Below are 20404 nucleotides of genomic sequence, written 5' to 3' on the forward strand. Positions count from 1 at the left end.
TAATTACAAAGTCAAAAAAATAAATATTTTATGGTCAAGAGTGACCTTTATTGATTGAAATCAACTTAACAACTAACTCTAATTTACAATTAAACATATTCTTAATATTGCCTAAATCTACCTGCGGCAGCAATTTTGGTTAACGTTATGGCGGATGTTGGTTTCTGGTTACTTTCGCTTATGCGGCGCATGGCGGATGTTGTTCCCAATTGTTTGATTCTGCTGACTAAACGTCTCGAATATTTCCTATTGGGTGATAGTTGACGTCGGCAGTTATTGGTTTACTTGCAATATTTCTGGTGTTAACTCCTCCACCCCCAAAAACAAACGTCCCCGTTTGTTCTACTGGGTTACTGCATTTGGCTTACTAGCGTTATTGACTCTGTTAACTGTGGTGTTTCGGATGTTGTGAACTCTTTAGGGTCACTCACGTTTACGTTTACGTTATAACTTGAACGTTCTACCAGTTTGCTTTTGAAAAGTTCCCTTAGAACTAATGCGATGACTATTACCGCTACGAATATCAGACTGATGATTGAAAGCGATAAATTCGTGATTGAAGCTGCTCTGTGGGTTATATGTAGTGCTTTTAGGTGTTTGATGTTGTTCATGTGGAGTTCTTTCAACATTTCCAAACTTAGGATTTCTTCTTCTCTATTTGAAGAAAGATTTGGTGGCAGGATTGCGGGTAGTGGTTTGGTGCTTAACGTTTCGCTAAAGGTATATTTTTGTTCGTCAATGTTAACTGTAGAATTGTGATATTGTACTGCGTACGATCCAGTAAGATTTATCTTTTGGTTGTCGATCTCTATTGTGCCATTGTACTGATTTAGTAGTATGATACCAGGTGAGATGTTCTCTACTGATAGGATGTGTTGATTGTTTATAATAGTGCATTCCGCTGGTTCGCTTCGAAGTAGTCGAGGGACGCAAGTAGTATTACTAATATCTATTAAGTTCTTACGGTTACAAATTCTTATATTATTATATTCCTTACATTTATTCTTAACGCCAAAAATTTTGTTATTATTACAAGTAACTATATCCTCATAGGGGATTTTATTAATTTTTCTTCATTTTTATTGGTTTTATTAAAATTGAGTCGCAAATATCCTCATTTGTTAAGGGTATTCCGACTATAGAAAGTAACATTGTATTGTTTGACGCGACTTTTACATTTGCTAGTTCTAGTGAGTCTTCCATATTGTTTAATGTAAAATTATTATTTTCAAATACAGATTTTATTAATCTAAGTTCGTCATTTGACAAAATATATGAATTTACGATGCCGGCCTTTGCCCAATGCATTGCGTAATCTATATTAATTATTTCCTCTTTAATAATTTTTAATTTATATTTTATTTCAACAGCCAAATGGTGTTGTATTTCTTCGTTCGTTTGTAAGGTTTTTATTATTTTATTTGATATTGTGGTGATATTGTTAATTCTGTCAAAAATTACTTTGTTAATTATTACTTGTTTATTGTTATTTTCTATTATATTATTAAGTTGATTTTCTAGAATTACTAGGTCGTCATGGTCGTATTTGTTCTCTTTACAAATTTTGCATTGCTTTATTATTGCTTCTATCTTTGCTTTCATTTTTGGAAAATAATATTTTTGTATTAGTTGTTTTGAATTTTCGTCTCGGTTTCTGTGTGCGCGCTTATGTTCTTTTAATATTGTTTCGTTTTGAATGTCCTCGTTCGTAATGTCCTCAACTTTCATCTGAGTATATCGAATTTTATAATTGGAAAAATGGATTGGGTATATTTGCTGAATTATTCCCATTATTTCTTCGGAAGTAAATATGCCATTTATCACCGAAGGGTTTAAGTAACGTTTTAAAAGTGAAATTAGGTTTTCTGAGGAAAATGTTTGTTTAATTATTACATGTCTATGGTCTGTAGGGAATGGTATTTTAAATTGGTAACTATCTTCGTCTCCTAACGAGATCCAAAGTTGGTTTTTGAAAACATTTATGGGTACTTCTACGGCTGGAATTAGATTGTGAGATGAGCTGTCATCTGAATGTGTGGCTACTGATAAAGAATTTATTTCGAATGGTCTTGAAAGTGTATCTGCTACTATGTTGGCTTTACCAGGTTTATATCTTAATTCGTAATTATATTCTTCGAGTATGGCTTTCCACCGTTTTAATTTAGAATTAGTGTTTTTATTGCTTAAGGCGTATGTGAGAGGTTGATGGTCTGTATGGATTACTACTTTTGCCGTGCCATACAGATAATTTCTAAAGGAATTTAGTGCCCAAATTATGGCAAGCATTTCCTTTTCGTTTACTGCATAATTTTCTTCGGTTTTACTTAATGTCCTAGATATAAAAGTTATGGGTTTTCCATTCTGTTCTAAGACAGCGCCTATGGCATATTTGGAAGCATCTGTTGTTAAATCGAACTCTTTTTTATAATCGGGATAATGTAAAATGACGTCTTTCGATGTCAATGTGGATTTTATTTTATTAAATGCTGCTTTAGCGTCATTGTTTAATTGAATTTGGATTTTTTTGGAAACATTTTTTGACATTCTACCTTCTTCACCACGAAGTAGAGTTGTGAGGGGTTTGGCTAACTTTGCATAATCTTTTACGAAACGTCTATAGTATCCTGAAAGTCCTAGAAATGATCTAAGGTCTTTAAGTGTTTTGGGGTATGGAAAATCTACAATACTTTTTACTTTAGATGGGTTTGTGGAAATACCAGCAGAAGAAATTATGAATCCTAAAAATTCTACTTGGTTTTTATAGAATTCGCATTTGTCTGCTTGTACTTTCATATTAGCTTTGCGGAGTGTATCAAAAATTTTGTCAATATGCTCTGAATGAGATTTTTCACCTTTGCTAAATATTATTATGTCGTCTATATAGACATAACATATTTTTCCTATATATTGTCTCAAAATATCGTCTAATGTACGTTGGAATATGGATGGGGCGTTCTTCAGTCCAAAAGGTAATCTTGTGAACTCATACTTTCCGTTGTTCACTGAAAAGGCTGTTTTCTCCACGTCAGATTCCTTAAGAGGAATTTGATGAAACCGCTTTTTAAGTCGATTACTGAAAATATTCGATTTTCTCCTAATTGTGATAGTACTTCATTTATCTCTGGTATTGGGTATCTGTCAGCAGTTGTAACTGTGTTTAGTTTCCTGTAATCAATAACTAATCTGAATTTTTTTTCGCCTGATGCATCGTCCTTTTTGGGTACAACCCATATTGGTGAATTGTATGGCGACCTTGATTTTCTGATAATACCGTCCTCTAATAGTTTATTTATTTGTTTTTCTACTTCTTGTTTTAAACTGGCAGGATATGGGTATGATTTTGAGTAGACAGGTGTATCTGAATTTGTTCTAATTTCCGCTACTACTTTAGTTGTGTACGGTAGTTTTTCATTAGGTTCTGAAAATAAGTTTCGGTGTTTTTGTACAAGTTGTTTAATTTAATTTTTTTCTGAAGGATTCATATGTTCGTCACGGATTTGGATGGAATGAACATTTTGGGCTCTATATTGATGGAGTTGAATTGTACGTTTGTTTGCTACGATCATGAAATTTTCTTTAGTATGGATAATTGCTGATAGTTCCTTTAAACTATCATTTCCAAGAATTGCGTGAAAAGTTGTAAGAGTGGGTAACAAAAAAATTTTAATTTGCATTCTTCAATATTAAAAAGATTTAGAAAAGTGTGATGGGTAATGTGTATTTTTCCACCGATTGAATTTGCGTAAAAAGGGTTATTGTTTTCTTTGGGATTTGGTACTAAATTTGATTGAATATAGTTTTTATTGGAGCCTGTATCGACTAGGATTTTCAAAATTTCTCCACTCTTCGTTTTGCAGTTGAAATAAGGTAACGAAGAGCTGTTTAATCTAAAAAATGTACATCTGTCAGGTCTAGTGATTGTTCGTTTTCGTCGGTTTGTGTTGTATCGGAAAAGTCATAGTTGTATTCGTTGTTTTGGTAGTCATTGTTTTATTGATAATTTTGTTCGCTGTAAGGTTCAAAGTTTGAGTTTACATGAAAATTCCTTTGAACTTTTGGTTGCAGATCATTTTTGTTTGAAAAATTTGATGGTCGTTTGACAGTGAATTTGGGATTTGGTCTATTGGCGTAATTGATAGCATTTGTTCTTTAGCTAACGTCTACATCCATTGGTTGAGGTGGTTTTGGTGGTCTTGGAGGGGGATTATTTGGTGGTTGATTAAATGGATTTTGATTATGAAAACCATGTTGTTGGTTTACTGGATTTTGGGGATACCGTTGTTGACCATAAGGATTAAATATTTGATTTGGTTTTGGTATAAAAGCTAACTCGGGATGGAATTTGGTTTGAGGAGGTTGTCGATTAGGATTTGGAAAAAAATTCTGTTGTTGGAATTGTTGTCTAGGAAATTGATTGTTAGCGTGATTTGCTCTAAAGTTTTGATTTTCTAACTTCAGGCAAAGGTGAAGAGCTTCTGGTAGGCTTTTTGGTTCTCTGATGCCGAGAAGCCTAGGAAGGTCACCCGAAAGTCCTCTGACAAACGTGTCAAGGGCTTTAGCACGGTAGTTTTCCGTAAGAAGATGTATTGCTTCCTCTCCTACTTCCATACAACCAATTTTGTTGAGGATTAATGATGGGTGCGAATACACTTTTTGGTAAAATTCATTAATCGTTAGTCTTCCCTGTATGAGACAAGTCATTTGATACTCTAAAGTACCAATGTCTCTTTTGTCTGCATAATGGGTAGTTAGACAACGAGATATTGCCGTCCAATCTAAAGGTTGTTATACGACTCTAGTGCTATATCTGCTTTCCCTATAATTTTGTTTCTAATTACATTTAGAATACCGAAATAGCGTGGAGTGCCTTTTGAGGGTTCGTATATCCTCAAAATCCGCTCGACACTCTTTTTCCAGGAGGTAAACTCCGAAGCGTTTCCTGAAAATTCTCGTAGTGATCGCACTACGTCGGGAATTTTGTCCATTTCGTTCATGTTGTCTCTGTATCTTTCGTCTATAGTTTGATCCCTAATGTTTTGGTTCGTACCATTATTCAAAATCCTTTGTATTATTCTTTATCCGTCCGTGTGTAACATCTGAGTTACAGCGTTTTTAACTAAATGTGCCAATTCTGGCGAAATTTGGGTGCCAGAACCGGAAGGTCCTGTTGGTGCAACGGGAGTTGTATTCCCTAGCACTGGTGGTCTTATTAAATTATTTGGGTTAGACATTTTTGGAGAAGTCCTTATATTATTGTGTTATTTATTTTGTTTTAATTAAAATTTATGTTATTCTGTCTAGGAATGGGTTATTTATACTCTAGAGGGTCCGGTCAACTCCTGAGTTGGCTACGGAATCGCAGAGATAATTAATGTTATTTGTTAAAAATATTTTTTTATAGGCTGTACAAGCCTTATTTTATTTGATTTGTTTATATTATGAACGATTTTGTATATTGTTAAATTTGCTTAATATAGATTTAACTTTTACTAATTTTCGTGAGAGGAAGAGAAAAATATGTTTCCTCCTTGTATAACAATTCACTTGATTCTTTTAAAAACTTTCACAATTTTAAAACAATTTTTGTTTTGAAGGATATTAAATGGAAATACATATATGTACATATATTCACTCTTTTAAACTTTTGAATTCTTTTAATTTATTTTGGTTTCTACAAATTTTCACAATCTTAACCTATTTCTAACATTATGATCAGCTTTTCCTTCTGGATACTACTGGATCACCGTCTTGCTCCAAGTTGCTCACCTTCCTTCCTCAAGCGTGGGTAAGGAATTTAAATTCAGCTGCTTTCTCTTTGGCACTACTTATGGTACCTGTTTGAGGTTTTAATTATTCGTTGGGATTGCTCCTTATTTAGCATTACTTATGATGCCTTTTTACCGAAACTTCCCGTACCGGATAACTATTTCGAGTTGCTTCCCGTTTAGCACTGCATATGGTGCTTTTTTACCCAAACTTCTCGTGCCGTATATTTTAGGCTCGGGCGCCAGTTAATGACTTATTAATTACAAAGTCAAAAAAATAAATATTTTATGGTCAAGAGTGACCTTTATTGATTGAAATCAACTTAACAACTAACTCTAATTTACAATTAAACATATTCTTAATATTGCCTAAATCTACCTGCGGCAGCAATTTTGGTTAACGTTATGGCGGATGTTGGTTTCTGGTTACTTTCGCTTATGCGGCGCATGGCGGATGTTGTTCCCAATTGTTTGATTCTGCTGACTAAACGTCACGAATATTTCCTATTGGGTGATAGTTGACGTCGGCAGTTATTGGTTTACTTGCAATATTTCTGGTGTTAACTTGCACAAGCATACAAACATACATATTCGTGCACATGTGAATATGTCACCAACCAAATATTTAAACATTGTTCTACAAAAACAAGAATTGCACAAATAGCATATGCATGGCAAGTGCTTTAAGTTCTCTGCTTTATGTGCTGAACACAGAAAACGACACGACACGACGTAGCGACGGCTGATCACGAATGTCGCTTTGAAGCCAGCGTCTTGAACATTTTGAAGACGGCAGCGACATATCAAACAGCAATTTCATTGTTGCCGTGCTAACATCTTTCCCTTCAATCCTCTAATTTGTGATTTCACCCTTTTGTGTTTTACAGTGCCTGCAGGGGCAGCAAAATAAAAAAAATGCAATTTAAGACGAGATCCTATACAAATAAATCACTTTGTAAAAGAAAATATCCCGTTTTGAAAAGTCTAACATGCATTAGAAATAATTAATTTGTTAATATCCTTTTATGTTATGAAATGAACAAAGCTATATTCTTAAGAGCTATAATATCCCGGTTTGATACGGACGCTCACATTTAAAGTTTTTTTACTTGGAAACTATCTCGTTCAGATCATAATCCAAGTGACGAAGCTTGTGTATATTAGCGCTAAGGACAAGACTGCTTAATTAGTTTAAACAAATAAAAATGTAAATATCACCATTTTAAAAGTCACTCCTCACTTATTAATAAATCCACCATACGGCAGCAAATGCAAGGAGCTGCAAGTGGAAGATTTGATCTAATATGTACTTGGTATGAAATTGATATTATGATATATTATGACTTGTGTGTAAAGCCTACGGAAATTCAGTGATAATAAAAGCTTAATATTATCTTGCATAAGTACGATACAAGGATGTTTGAGCGAAATGATTGCAGATACATAAGTACATATGTATGTACATATATTCTCAGATTTGCATATAAAATTTTAAATAGCTGTAGCTACTCGAATAATTTCAACGAAATGTGTTTCGTAACATTTCTTCGGCATCCCAATTTTATGGTTGGAAAATGTGCAGAAGTATGGCATAGTCCATATAAAAATTGCCGAAATAGGACTATAACTTATCAAGGCCCCAGATATCGAGCAACATGAGGACCACGCAACTTGCGGCTAATTTTTTATATGTATATTCAAAATAGATGTTCCTTCTAATTGTGTGTGATTGTGCCAATAATGAGCAATATCTACATCAAATTCGGATTTTTAAACTTCTGGTGCACTTTATACTGTATATATCGGTTAATATGTGAGATATCTTAGCAAAATGAAGTGAATATATAATATTGGATATAATAGAGCTTGGTGGCAAAAATAGTTGAAATCTGTCCAGGAATTACCCTCCGCAGACCCCATATACTATACAGTTGATCTCCTTTTTGCACGGTTAACTGGAACAGTAAATTACACGTGTAAGAAAAAAGGTGCAAAAAAAAATTAAATTTTTACATAAAACTCGCTATTGGGACCAATTTAAGAAAAAAATCCTGCAAAAAATAGAAAACGTGTAAATAAGATCTTATTTTACATGAAAATCTATCTATTCGTACAGAGAATTTACAATGTGGTTGTTGTTATAGACTTTTCTGGTATTATATGTATGTATGTACATACATATTACTGTTAGAAGGAACAAACAACAACTATTCTGGGAATGGTAAAAAAAATAATACATTTCAAAGTCTCGTCAATAATCGCTGTTCTTACTTCTTCATATAGCTTCATTTATTTGTTTACGTATTGAAATTGTTGCAACCTTTTCACTGGCTTTCGAATCTATAATTTGTATTTTTTAGTTTAAATCTAATTTAAAATTTATTAAATTCTATTAACAGAATTGGACTTGTGACGTATTGACGTATGGAATTTTGATTTTATTGCAACAAAGTATACAATTAAAATAAAAAACCGTATAAAAAAAGTAAAACCGTGTACAAATAGTAACTGGGAAGTGTTCAAAACACCGTGTAAAAAAAAACCGTGCAAAAAAAAACCGTGTAAAAAGGAGATCAACTGTATACATACATATAATGATTTTTGTTATTATAGTGGCCTTTATTCCGAATATGTGAGTCAAATTGTGTGTACTCTTAAATAAAATTAATAAAATAACATACATATAAATTAAAAATTCAAACAGAAACAAAAGTTTATAAGTTATTCATTTAATGTGTGAAATCGTTGTCTTCCATTAAAATTCTTTTTTTCATTGAGTACCTTTAATAACGAACATCGGGGATTTGTACGTACTCGGTTTAAAGAACAACATGAAGACATACATATGTAGAATTAGAGTTAAAAATCAAATAAAATCGTGTTAAAAACAAAATTAATAATATAAGTAAATTGAAAAATATCAAAAGAAATGTGCAAATTGAAAAAATGAGTAAAAGAAAATATTGAATTTGATAGAAAAGATTAAAATTATTGATCAGCACCAAATAGAACAGTGTCGGAATTGGCCCATTTTGGAAGAATTTAGTTGATGAAAACATACATATGTATGTATGTACATATACTCTGTAGAGCGCCAGGCAGAATAAGAACAATATCAATTTCGCAAAACTTATTGTATTGATTGCACTTCAGAAAGGATCCATCAAATATATATAATTTTCGTATTCCAAAGAAGCGAACGAAGAATAATCAAGTTTTTAAATAGCTATAGAAATTTACGAGTATTACTAATGAAAAAAATATGTTGATCTAGCTCCATCAGAATTTGCTTTTTAAGCACATTACTTCTTTTAAGACAACATTTGAATTGTTCTGTTACTTCTTTTAAGACAACATTTGAATTGTTCTGTTTTGGTTTTTCTTTTAATATTATATAATATTATATAATTTAATAAAACATTTTTTAAACTGCAATTTACGGATATATAACTCATTTTCATCGATAAACAAACCTCTAAGGGAGTTCTCGAATTAACGAAAAATTCAATGTAACGAAAAGGCGTGACAATTAATTTGTTCGTTACTTCGGAAAACTACTGTATTTCCAAATCGTCATGTTGTTTACGTATGTGAGATCAACCTTTCTTGATCAATTGATATTGTTCTCTTGTGCTCTCTCATCTATTACTACACCAAGAAAATATAAAGTTGATTATAATGATATTAGTATGACAAAACACATTTCTAGAGTAATATCTCCCTGAAAAAATCTGAACGTAACTTCAAGACACCCCCTTCGAATGTGGTCTTTCCGGCTACTTAATCAAATTATACCATAAAAGTAGTGGCACGAAAAAAAAATTGTAGATCTGTGAAATCAATACAATCAGTGTATATTCTTCATCTCTAGAAGATTTACTAGATTGCAACTCGACTTTTATTGTTTGTTTTTTGGATAAGAAAATAAGCAAACTGTAGAAAGGGTGAACTGTCATGTTTGCTAGATTTTTTTTTCATTTAGCAGTCAAAAGTTGCGGCATAGATAAAGACAGGGATAAAGGGATGTCCAACTTATTCCAGTGTGAGAGCGCCTCAAAATTTGCGTTTTTTATAACATTTTGCATTATTACCAGATCAGACAAAATACTAATTTTTGGGCATTTTAATAAAAATACCCAACATTTATTATGGTTAAAAATTATTATATACTGAATGTTTAATATAAAATAACTTATTTCAATTTCATTTAGCGATAAAATGGTATATTAAAATAGCCGGTTTTCGAAGTTTCAGTAATAAATATGGTCAATTATTATGTGTCAACTGAAAATAAATCAATTTCTTTTATAATTTTCCATGAAAAATTAGTTTCTCGATGCTGCAATTCACAAAAATATTCTTAAACCACTTTTAAATTACGCGTTTTCATTGATATTTATTGTTTTAAGTTCTTATTAGTGATCTTGCAAGGCGGCTAAAAATGTTTCCATCGCATTATTTTTTTTGCAACATTTCAATCTGGCCTTTCCAGTTTCCCAATTGCGAAACGTCAAAACCTCCTCATCTCGACAAACTGTCAAAGTTTAGGTGGTTTTGACGTTTACAATTGCGCTCTCACTTCCAGTGATATGAGAGTTGTACATCTCTTTATCTCTGGATAAAGAGATGTCCATCTCTATTTTCATTGGAAGTGAGAGCGCACGGACAAACGTCAAAACCTACCAATCTTTGACAGTTGACTGGAATCAGTAGGTTTTGACGTTTCGCAATTGGGAAACTGGAACGGCCATATTGAAATGTTGCTAAAAAAATTATACGACAGAGACATTTTTAACCGCCGTGCAAGATTACTTATAAGAGCTTAAAACAATAAATATAAATGTAAACGCGAAATTTAAAAGAGGGTAAAGATATTTTTTATGATATGCAGCATAGGGAAATTAATTTTTCATGGAAAATTGTAAAAAAATTATCAATTGTCAGTTGACAAGTGATAATTTTCCTTATTTATTAGTGAAAGTTCGAAAACAAGCAATTTTAACGTACCTTAATATCGCTAAAAGAAATTTAAATATGTAATTTTTATATTAAAAATTCAGTATAAAATTTTTTTTTAACCGTAATAAATGTTGGGTATTTTAATTTAAATGCCCAAAAATAATTCCAATTGTTATAAAAAACGCTTATTTTGAGGCGCTCTCACGCTGGAATAAGTTGGACATCCCTTTATCCCTGGTTGCGGTATCGCACATCGTTAAAAAAATGCACAATACTGCTAAAGCTTCTTCATGAAGACATTGCTTTGCGTCCTCAATGAGCGCGCTGTCAAATGGTCACACAAGTGAACTGTCTACAAACATTTCCATCAAGATAAGCTGTGATATCACGGGCGCTCCCACTATTCGCTTTGAAAGTTAAGCAGCAACGATAGCCTGCTGGAAAATAAGCTATTGAAATTCACTTATGGGAATAGGCTGATGATACAACGACACACTGCCCAGTTATTTGAGAGTGTACAAGCAAAAGCTGCAACTCGCTACACTGAAAGCACACATTCATCACCTGGGCTATTTGGAAAATGAAATACTTCACACCGCCACAAGCTCTCTAGGCGTGTAGTGCGGCAACGCCGCGCGACGTGTTGTCAATGTCAGTCTATGTTCACTGTGGCCCGATAAGATCACAAGATCGTTTTTAGTGTTATTGTTCTTGGTAGTTTTCGCTTGTTTTTATTTTGTAAATTTTTTACTTAATTTCAATTGTGCTTATGCAAAATCCAATTATTGTAAAGATGCCGCGTAAATGACTTTATTTTGCGCATTAGATACTTATGTATGTGTCTGTGTATAAAAAAATTTAGTATTGTTCAAGACAAGTCAGACAATGTTACTCATTAATTATTTAATTGCGAACAAAACAAAGAATTTTTATTTCGTTAATTTTAGCAAACTGGTTTTTCTCAGTAAATGAGCATAAAAAGTTTTAATTTTTACAAAAAAAAATTATTATTAAATTATCTTGCTTGTCAAGCTATAGTCGAATTGTCTTTTATTCTAAAATGGACCTTCAATGTGTACTTTAAATAGTTTCGAAATATGTACTCAACTAATCCGGTCGCCTGTAAATTACTCGTAGTAATTGGTAATTGTATTGTATTTGATAGTAAAACATGGAAAACACGAGATTTCCTAAATGAGTAAATATAATTAGTCTGTCAATTCTGGTCAATATTTGTCAAGTTTACTAGTTGAACGTTTCATAAGTAACTTATATGAATGAGAGTGGATTGACAGAAGTTCGCCGTGTCGTGTTTATTCTTATGTGTCTAATAAGCTTCCACATGGGATCTGAATGTGATTCTCGTATATATGAGAATCCCTTAAAGCAAATACTATGAAAATTAAAGTTCAAAGCGCTTCGTCCTTACAAAAGGGTATTTTGTTCTTTAGCTGTGATTTACAACACAAAGGTGTTGAAATTATCTAAGTGAGGACTCACTCATTTCCTTTCCAAGGAACAGTCCCGAAACCTAACCTAACTTATCGATCGCTTCAATTATGAATCATTTTACAACTAAAAGTGTCAAAACGAACTTTAGTTAGTTTCCCCTTACAACTTAATGTTTGTACTCGACTAGGTATGTTCGCCTTTGTTTTTGAATCCAACTTCGCTAGAAATACACTTTAATCGGAGCTGCCATCACATCAACACCAACAGCTTTAGTTCAACATGCGTTAACATCATACATCAACGTTTCGATATCTGTCATTACAACCATACAAAAATATAAACATACTGCCACTACCACTGCCACTCCGCTGTGGTGCGCCCGGTAGCTTAAAGATTTTATCAACTACCGTTTTAGACGTCAATTGACGTATCTTCGCACGCACATCTACTTAGCTGCCAGCGTTGAGAAGCTGACCGATGCCACTGCTGAAAGCGCCGACAGGTAGCAGGTGGGCGGTGGAGGTGTCGGTGTCGGATGTGCGCGCGAAAAAAGCTGCGGCAATTTAATAAGAGAATTAACTGCGGGTAATTTCAAACATGAAAACTTAGAAGCTCACAGCTTAGAGCGGATATTTTTTTGCTTCTACCATTCTAAATTGTTTCTTACTTACTTTGATTTTGTTCATTACCTTTTTTGCAATTGTGTTTCCTTTTATTAAATTCAAATACTTAATGCATACATACAGATTTACATACATATGTAAAAACTTAATATTGTATGGGGTTTTGTTTATTTTCAGATGAACAACAAAAGGTTCGGTGAAGTACTTGAACAATCGGTTTCGTTAGTTGTGAGCCAACTTTAAGAGTGAACGGCAAATAATCGTGTTGTAAAAACCCAGATTTTTTAACTTTACTCTAGACTGAACAGAATTTGATTGTAAAGTACACGGAAATTGACTTATGATTGGATAAATTCCGCACAATGAGTGGGCAACTTTCATCATCGGGAACTTCAACGATCTGTTTATTATTATTGTTGCTTGCTATCGTGTTCTTGCCGCAAAATGTCAAAGGTGTGCCAACTAAATCATTAATTTTGTAGAAAAAATTGTGTTTAATAACGTAATACAAAATAACTATGAGGGTTCATTCGAGGTAAAAGTTATCTTTAAAAGCATGAACCAACACGGAACTCAATGTGAAGTACAGTTGAACTCCCTCGCAATAAAAGGAGTTTGGAATAATTGAAGATATTCGGAAAGAAATACATATATGTAGTTATATACCAGAGAAATAATCGAATTAACCTTCTGTGGGTTCGACCTGAAACTATTTCTGATTCTATATATTTTTGTAACTAATTTACGCCGACGATATGTTCCTTTTTAGTGCCATACTTGTGAACTTGTATGAACTTGCCTACTTACATATGAGCTCAGACGACAAAAATATGAACAGTGGTACTCAGGGTTGTTGTGGAATCTGACAGTTGTCGGAATCAGAATTCAAACCGACAAAAAATTCTGGTTCGTGTCATGAATTCTGATATTTTTGGTTTGATGTTCGATTCAGAAATTCTATTGGTTTTAGGTGTCATGGGAACCAATTTTATCGGTTTAACTATCAGAAACAAACTTTAGGGCTGACAGATTTGAGACATTTTGTTCAAATTTATTTTGATTTGCCGTTAAAACGCTTTGGAAAAAATATAATTATTATTAAAAAATAAGATAAGAACGCTAAATGACGTAATTATTGAATTCAACGGAAAAATATAAAATATTCTAAGAATTTTACAAAATAAGTAATTCAGATTAGATCATGGAAATATCTAACTTTTTATATTAAAGTTAAACAATATACAGTGGAACTTTTAAATTGGCAATAGCGTTTAAAAATCAAAATTTCATACAAATTTCCTTCCATAACTCGAATTTCTATAACTCAAAGTTCTCCATAGCTCGAACTCTTGAAGCGGCATTGAAAGGCAATTCCATACAAATTTCCTCGAAGTTTTTTGTGGATTATGGTGATTCGAGTTAGAGAAGTTCCACTGTATATATACACTTAAATATGTACATTTTTACATAAAAATAATTACTATTTTTGACTTCCTTTGAGCATAAAGCGAATTACTGTGATTCCTTAAGACTTTCCTTTTTTCGCGCTACTTTCATTGCCAAATAAAATAAAAGCTGAAATAATTTCTAATTTTAATTAAATTTTTTAGGTTTAATGAATATTTTGAACTAATTATATGATTACAATTTCAAAAACATGTCTTGCTAATTTTTCCCCATGAATAAATAGCAGAACAGCTGATTCGAATATTGGTTTGCTTATATTCGAAAAGACGAAAATCCAATTTTGTTACATTGAGTACCTTTTATTTTTTCATGTATGTAGAGAGAGTTAAAAATTATCATTTGATTTCGTGGTAAAAGTAGAATTAAAAATATAACTTAAAAAAAAAAAATCAAACGAAATGTGCAAATTGAAAAAAATGAGGAAAAGGAAAATATTGAATTTGATAGAAAAATTTTAAATTATTGATCAGCACCAAATAGAAGTATTAAGTATTGGATTTGTCTAAAAAAATAATAATTTAAAAATGTAAATATGTCTATATTAAAAAATATGATGAACCTTTCGAAAAATATGCATTGCTGGTCCATTTTGGAAGAAATAAGCTGATAACATATATGCATATTCTTCTTTTTTCTTTTTTAACAAATAATTAAATAACAAAGTTTATTAAACTGCAATTTGCGGATATTTAACTAATTTTTATTGAAAAACATACCTCTAATTGGGCACTTGGGTTTTTAGATGAGCGATGTCACACCATCAATGTAGTATTGATGTAACGTTTGATTCCGATATAATGATTTATATACTGTAAAGTGAACGTATCAGGCGTAATTTCAAAATTGGCAGTAGGCGTGGTGTGAGCCGATTTTACCCGTTTTCCATCTGTATTATTAGGATGAGAAGAAAATATTATGTAGCAAATTTTTAGATTAAATTAAATTAAATTCAAAATAGCAATATCGCTAATCACTAAATCGTTTCGTGCATAATGCAAAAGGTTGAAAAGCTTTAACGAAAGTTAATACGTACAAAGTCCTAATGAAATTCGCCTATGTCATTGAATCGGTGCTCTAGAACATCCATCATTTATTGAGTTCCAACGTTAAGTTAGTTAAATTATCAGGCGTTTGAGCATTACTAGATTCCAAGCGAACCCTTTTTAGATTTACACATTCCTCCATTGAGGGACCAACTGTCTATAGAACGTCATAAGTTGCAAGTACTACTGATACTATTGTTTTTTATAAATCTTCTTCTTTTTCTAAACCAATATCTAACTCTTACAATATTTTAGTTTCATACTGCAGTATTTTTATGGCCTCAATAATATTTGCTTCAATGTCGGTAGCGTTAGAATATACCAGTGGTAAATCCAAATCGCATGTATCCAAGCAGTTTATTAATTATTTTTTTAATATGTATAGCTTTGAATTTTTTATGGAGCCGTACCATACATACATATGTATGTATATGTAAAAATTATTTAATATAAATTAACTAATGTCACGTAAAACTGAAAACTTACCTAGGGTATGGATGCATATTTTGAAGTCTTGAATATTTTGTACATTAGTACAGAGAATGTAAAATATAGAGAAGGTCCAATTGCGGACCAGCGTGTGAATTGTCAAAAACTAACAAAATCCTATAAGCGAGTTTCACCACTGCTGGCTCGGAAGGAGAAATATTAACAGTGCCTCGTAACAGAGCTGAGTATTAACTGAAAAATATGCTCAGAGGTTTACATTTCTATTATAGACGCATGTTAGGCTCTTTGTTTATATGTTGATGCATTTATATGCTTACTATATACAACTGATATGAAATTCTTTTTGCTGATATTTATGAATGCATCCACAATTGAAAATATTTCAAATAAATTATGCGATTTCAGAGGTATATTTGTAAAAAAAAATTCAAACGGACGCACATATTTATGTAATGTTCTATAATAATATACATATGTATGTACATACTTTCATAAAAATATGTTTATATTTTTATACTAAATACATTTCCTATAACACTATAATGAACTACATATTTCGTAACTTAAACTTGCATAAACTGAAACTTACGTATGTACATATATATGTACATATACAGGTACATATGTCTTCAAAAATTCGAATTGTCTCATTATCACTTATCAGTGAAGGACATTTCAAATGTGCGCGCATTGCTCTGTATGCATATACATACATATGTTTGTATGTACTGAACAAACACACAAACTTACAATTGCATATGCGTGCACGTAAATCTGCCAACCATCACAAAAAATCAAAAGCATTGTTCTACAAAAACAACAAGCGCCTCAAACGCATAAGCAGCATCACAAGTCAATATGGCAGCCAATCGACGTAGCCAAATATTGTAGTAAACACAACAAAAACATTTTCATTCATGAACGCAGGCGCACATTCACTTGGCAAAGTTGCTTCGTTCATAAAAGCAGAGCCATACACATCTCTCCGCGCATGCCATGCCAACAAACGCCTTTTCGCGACGATGACAAAAATCATAAATTGAAGATTTTTCTAATGTTCCCTGCAAAAGGAAAAGTTGCAACGCCGCAAAATCTAAAAAAGGATAAAAATGGCAACATAGCCTTTGAGTCGATTTAAAATATTTTTCAGCAAAAATTCTGTGGCTCACAAAAATTTATGTCGATATGTTTGCTTGCTCATACATATTCATACATATTTACGACAAGCCGATTTTCTACCAACAACACAATGATGCGTTGCTTTGGCATTGCGCAGGCGGCCATCAATTTTTCGACACATCGAGCTTTACAGGGCCGTTTCAAGTGACCCCGCCGTAATAATATTTGCGCTTCATATGTATTGTCAAATATTGAAGTATTAATTGGTTATCTATATAATTAAATGAATTTTAATATCTACCAACGTATTAAATCATATTTAGAATAACTACTAATGATCTTTTAAAGAAACAAGGCATAAAACTTAAAGACATTATATGTTGGACATCTGGGCCTCTTTGCCTGCGTACGCTCCACATTCCTTACAGCTCTTTGACATGAACACAAAAAAATCATAAGCTACGGCCATTCGTCGTTGTCCGTGGCAACGAAGATCTTATATGAAGCCATGAGTACACATATTTATTTACATACATACATACATATATTGAATGCTGACAAATTGACATATAGACACAATTCGAATGGTTCTTTTGATATTTGTTTACATGTGCACATATGTAATTACGAATGCGCGTACGTTTATCATTTTGTGATAATATACATATTTATGATATTATGTGACATTTTAATGACTAAAGTAAATAAATGTAGTATTATTATGTTACATTTAAATAAGAATATAAAGTAATTTAGGTTATTATATATTGTAAAGCATTACATATGTATGTGCGTATGTGCCTTCATATCAATTATCAACAAAATATCTATAAATTATATGCAAAAAAGTCATATGCGCATTGTATATAGGCAAATATGTAAGCGTACATTTCCTAACATAGAAATTAACACAATTTTTCTCATTTAACACTGCAAACGCTCAATTCTGCTATTTTCTAGCCCTCTGATGTTAAACAGTGGTGAAACTTCCTTATAGAATTCTGTGGTGAAACTTCCTTATAGAAACGAGTACCCCTTCGAAAAGCAAATTAGTGTGGCCAACTAGCCCGCCGTGAACCTTCTCTATATTTTACATTCTCTGATTAGTATCAAGCATAAACTTCTCCATTCTGTTTGCAATATCAATTAATCTAAAGTTTTAAAAACTCTGTGTCATAAAATAGCCGGAAAGGGAGATTATTTGTAATTAAACCGGCTAAACAATTTAAAGGTTAGGTTAGGTTGGTCTGGTAGGCCTGCAGGCCACGCATAGACCAGTTATGGTCCTTTGCGATACCAGAATGGAGTGCCTTTACGTGTTCCCTGAGTAGTAGTCATCGTTCAGGATGCCTGCGCCTGTCGTGAATTTTAATAGTTTCTGAGGCTTCACTGACGATATCTCCTCTCCCCTAAGTACCTAAAACGCTGTCTCGCTAACGCAGGACAAACGCACAAGAGATGCTCCACTGTTTCATTGGTGCCCCGCTCTTGACATTTTCTGCATTCCTCCCGATCTGACAGCCCCATTTTATAGGCATGTGCCGCTACAAGGCTGTGACAGGTAAGAATGCCAACCATGGTCCTACAGCCCTTTCTATCGAGCTCCAGTAGAAACCTTGTATATTTTTGATCTACCGCTTTGCACATGACCTTTGCAGTTTTACACCCCGGTAGATCCTTCCAGCGAGATATGATTTTTCTTGCCATGCACCTGTCTATGTCATCGTATAGAATGTGCATGGGTTTACCGATGTTGATCATGTTTCCGGGTGACAGCTGTACCCCACTTTTGGCAATCCCATCTACGATTTCGTTGCCCTCGATGCCTTTATGGCCTGGCACCCAGTAGAAGTGTAGCCTCATATTTCTGGCGACCCTCACCACTGCTGCCCGGTTGCTCAGGACACTTTTGGCCGATATTCGACACCAGGTTACTGTCTTGATTGCCGCTTGGCTGTCTACGTAGATGTTAATCTTAGAGTATTGGCCTTGTGCGCTGGAGGCTAGCTCTGCTGCTTCCCAATAGCAAAAACCTCTGCTTGAAATATACTGCAGTGGTTCGGCAGTTTGAACGGTTGTCTTATGCCTAATTCCGGACAGTATATTTCTGCACCTACTCCCTCATCCTTTTTAGTGCCATCCGTATAGATATTTAAGGTGTTGCGTGTAGTTACGGTGCCCTTGCGCCTACCATCCTTTTCTATGTTTACCATGAAACCTCTTTCCCAGTTTTAGAATGGGACCAGATAGTCGATACCTGTCAGACTGCCCTTAGCAACCGAGCTGTATCCGAAGGATCTGTATGTGAATTCACCTATTGCCATCAGTTGACCCGCCGACAATTTAAAAAACTCACTCCGTTTTTATACTCTCGCAACCTGTTGCGCAGAGTATTATAGTTTTGTTTACATAACGGTTGTTTGTGTCACCAAGAAATAAAAGAGTTAGATATGTTGCGCAGAGTATTATAGTTTTGTTTACATAACGGTTGTTTGTGTCACCAAGAAATAAAAGAGTTAGATATGGGGTTCTATATATAAATGATCAGGATGACGAGTGGAGTTGAAATCAGGATGTCTGTCCGTCCGTCCGTCCGTGCAAGCGATAACTTGAGTAAAAATTGAGATATCTTAATGAAACTTGGAACACATATTTCTAGGGACCGTGAGAGGGTTGCTTTCGAAAATGAGCAAAATCGGTCCATTGCCACGCCCATAAAATGGCAAAACCAAAAACACATAAAGTGTCATAACTAAGCCATAAATAAAGTTATAACAGTAAAATTTGGAATAAAGGATCGCACTAGGAAGGGGCATATTTGGATGTAATTGTTTTGGGGAAGTGGGCGTGGTCCCGCCCCAAAATCGGTTATTTGTATATATATCGCAAACTAATAAAGCTATATAAACCAAACTTTCTGCAGTCGTTTTTTTAGCCACTTCTTAATACAGTCCAAAAATGAAAGAAATCGGATAATAACCACGCCCACCTACCATACAAAGGTTAGGTTGAAAATGACTAAAAGTGTGTTAACTCACTAATGAAAAACGTCAGAAACACTAAATTTTACATAAAAAATGGCAGATGGAAGCTGCACTCAGATTTTTTTACAAAATGGAAAATGGGCGTGGCGTCGCCCACTTATGGGTCAAAAACCACATCTCAGGAACTACTCGACCGATTTCAATGAAACTTGGCTTGTAATAGTTTCCTTACCTCCCAATAATATGTTGTCAAAATTGGCCAAATCGCTTCACAACCACGCCTACTTCCTATATACCAGAACTTAGAAGATCTGAATCGTTTACTTTACAGTATATAAAGTAAGCACTAGTGAAGATATCGGTGCAAAACTTTGCACAAATACTGTATTTATAGTGTGGCAGCTCATTTCTAAAAATCGCCGAAATCGGACCATAGGTTTTCAAGGCCCCATATATCGAACATGAGGACCTCGGTGCTTCTAACCTAATATTAGGGTTTCCAACTTTCAAGGGACTTTATACAATATATATGACGAATATGT

At 33.5% G+C, this 20404-nt stretch overlaps 1 protein-coding gene across 3 annotated transcripts in view; it reads left to right on the forward strand.

The window, feature by feature from the left end:
• Nucleotides 1-20404, forward strand: part of LOC105218763 (uncharacterized) — a 55126-nt gene that overhangs the window by 31035 nt on the left and 3687 nt on the right. The window contains exons 1-2 of one of the 3 annotated variants that reach the window (XM_054226552.1): nucleotides 10390-10630; nucleotides 12977-13252. In XM_054226552.1, coding sequence (XP_054082527.1) covers nucleotides 13162-13252 — 91 coding nt within the window. In that variant the 5' untranslated portion in view covers nucleotides 10390-10630; nucleotides 12977-13161. Of the gene's footprint in view, nucleotides 1-10389; nucleotides 10631-12099; nucleotides 12762-12976; nucleotides 13253-20404 lie in introns of those variants that run through there. The other 2 variants (XM_029044554.2, XM_054226553.1) reach the window with 2 other exon arrangements.

The sequence above is a fragment of the Zeugodacus cucurbitae genome, chromosome 3, assembly GCF_028554725.1.
Source record: "Zeugodacus cucurbitae isolate PBARC_wt_2022May chromosome 3, idZeuCucr1.2, whole genome shotgun sequence".
In the NCBI taxonomy this organism is placed as follows: Eukaryota; Metazoa; Arthropoda; class Insecta; order Diptera; family Tephritidae; genus Zeugodacus; species Zeugodacus cucurbitae.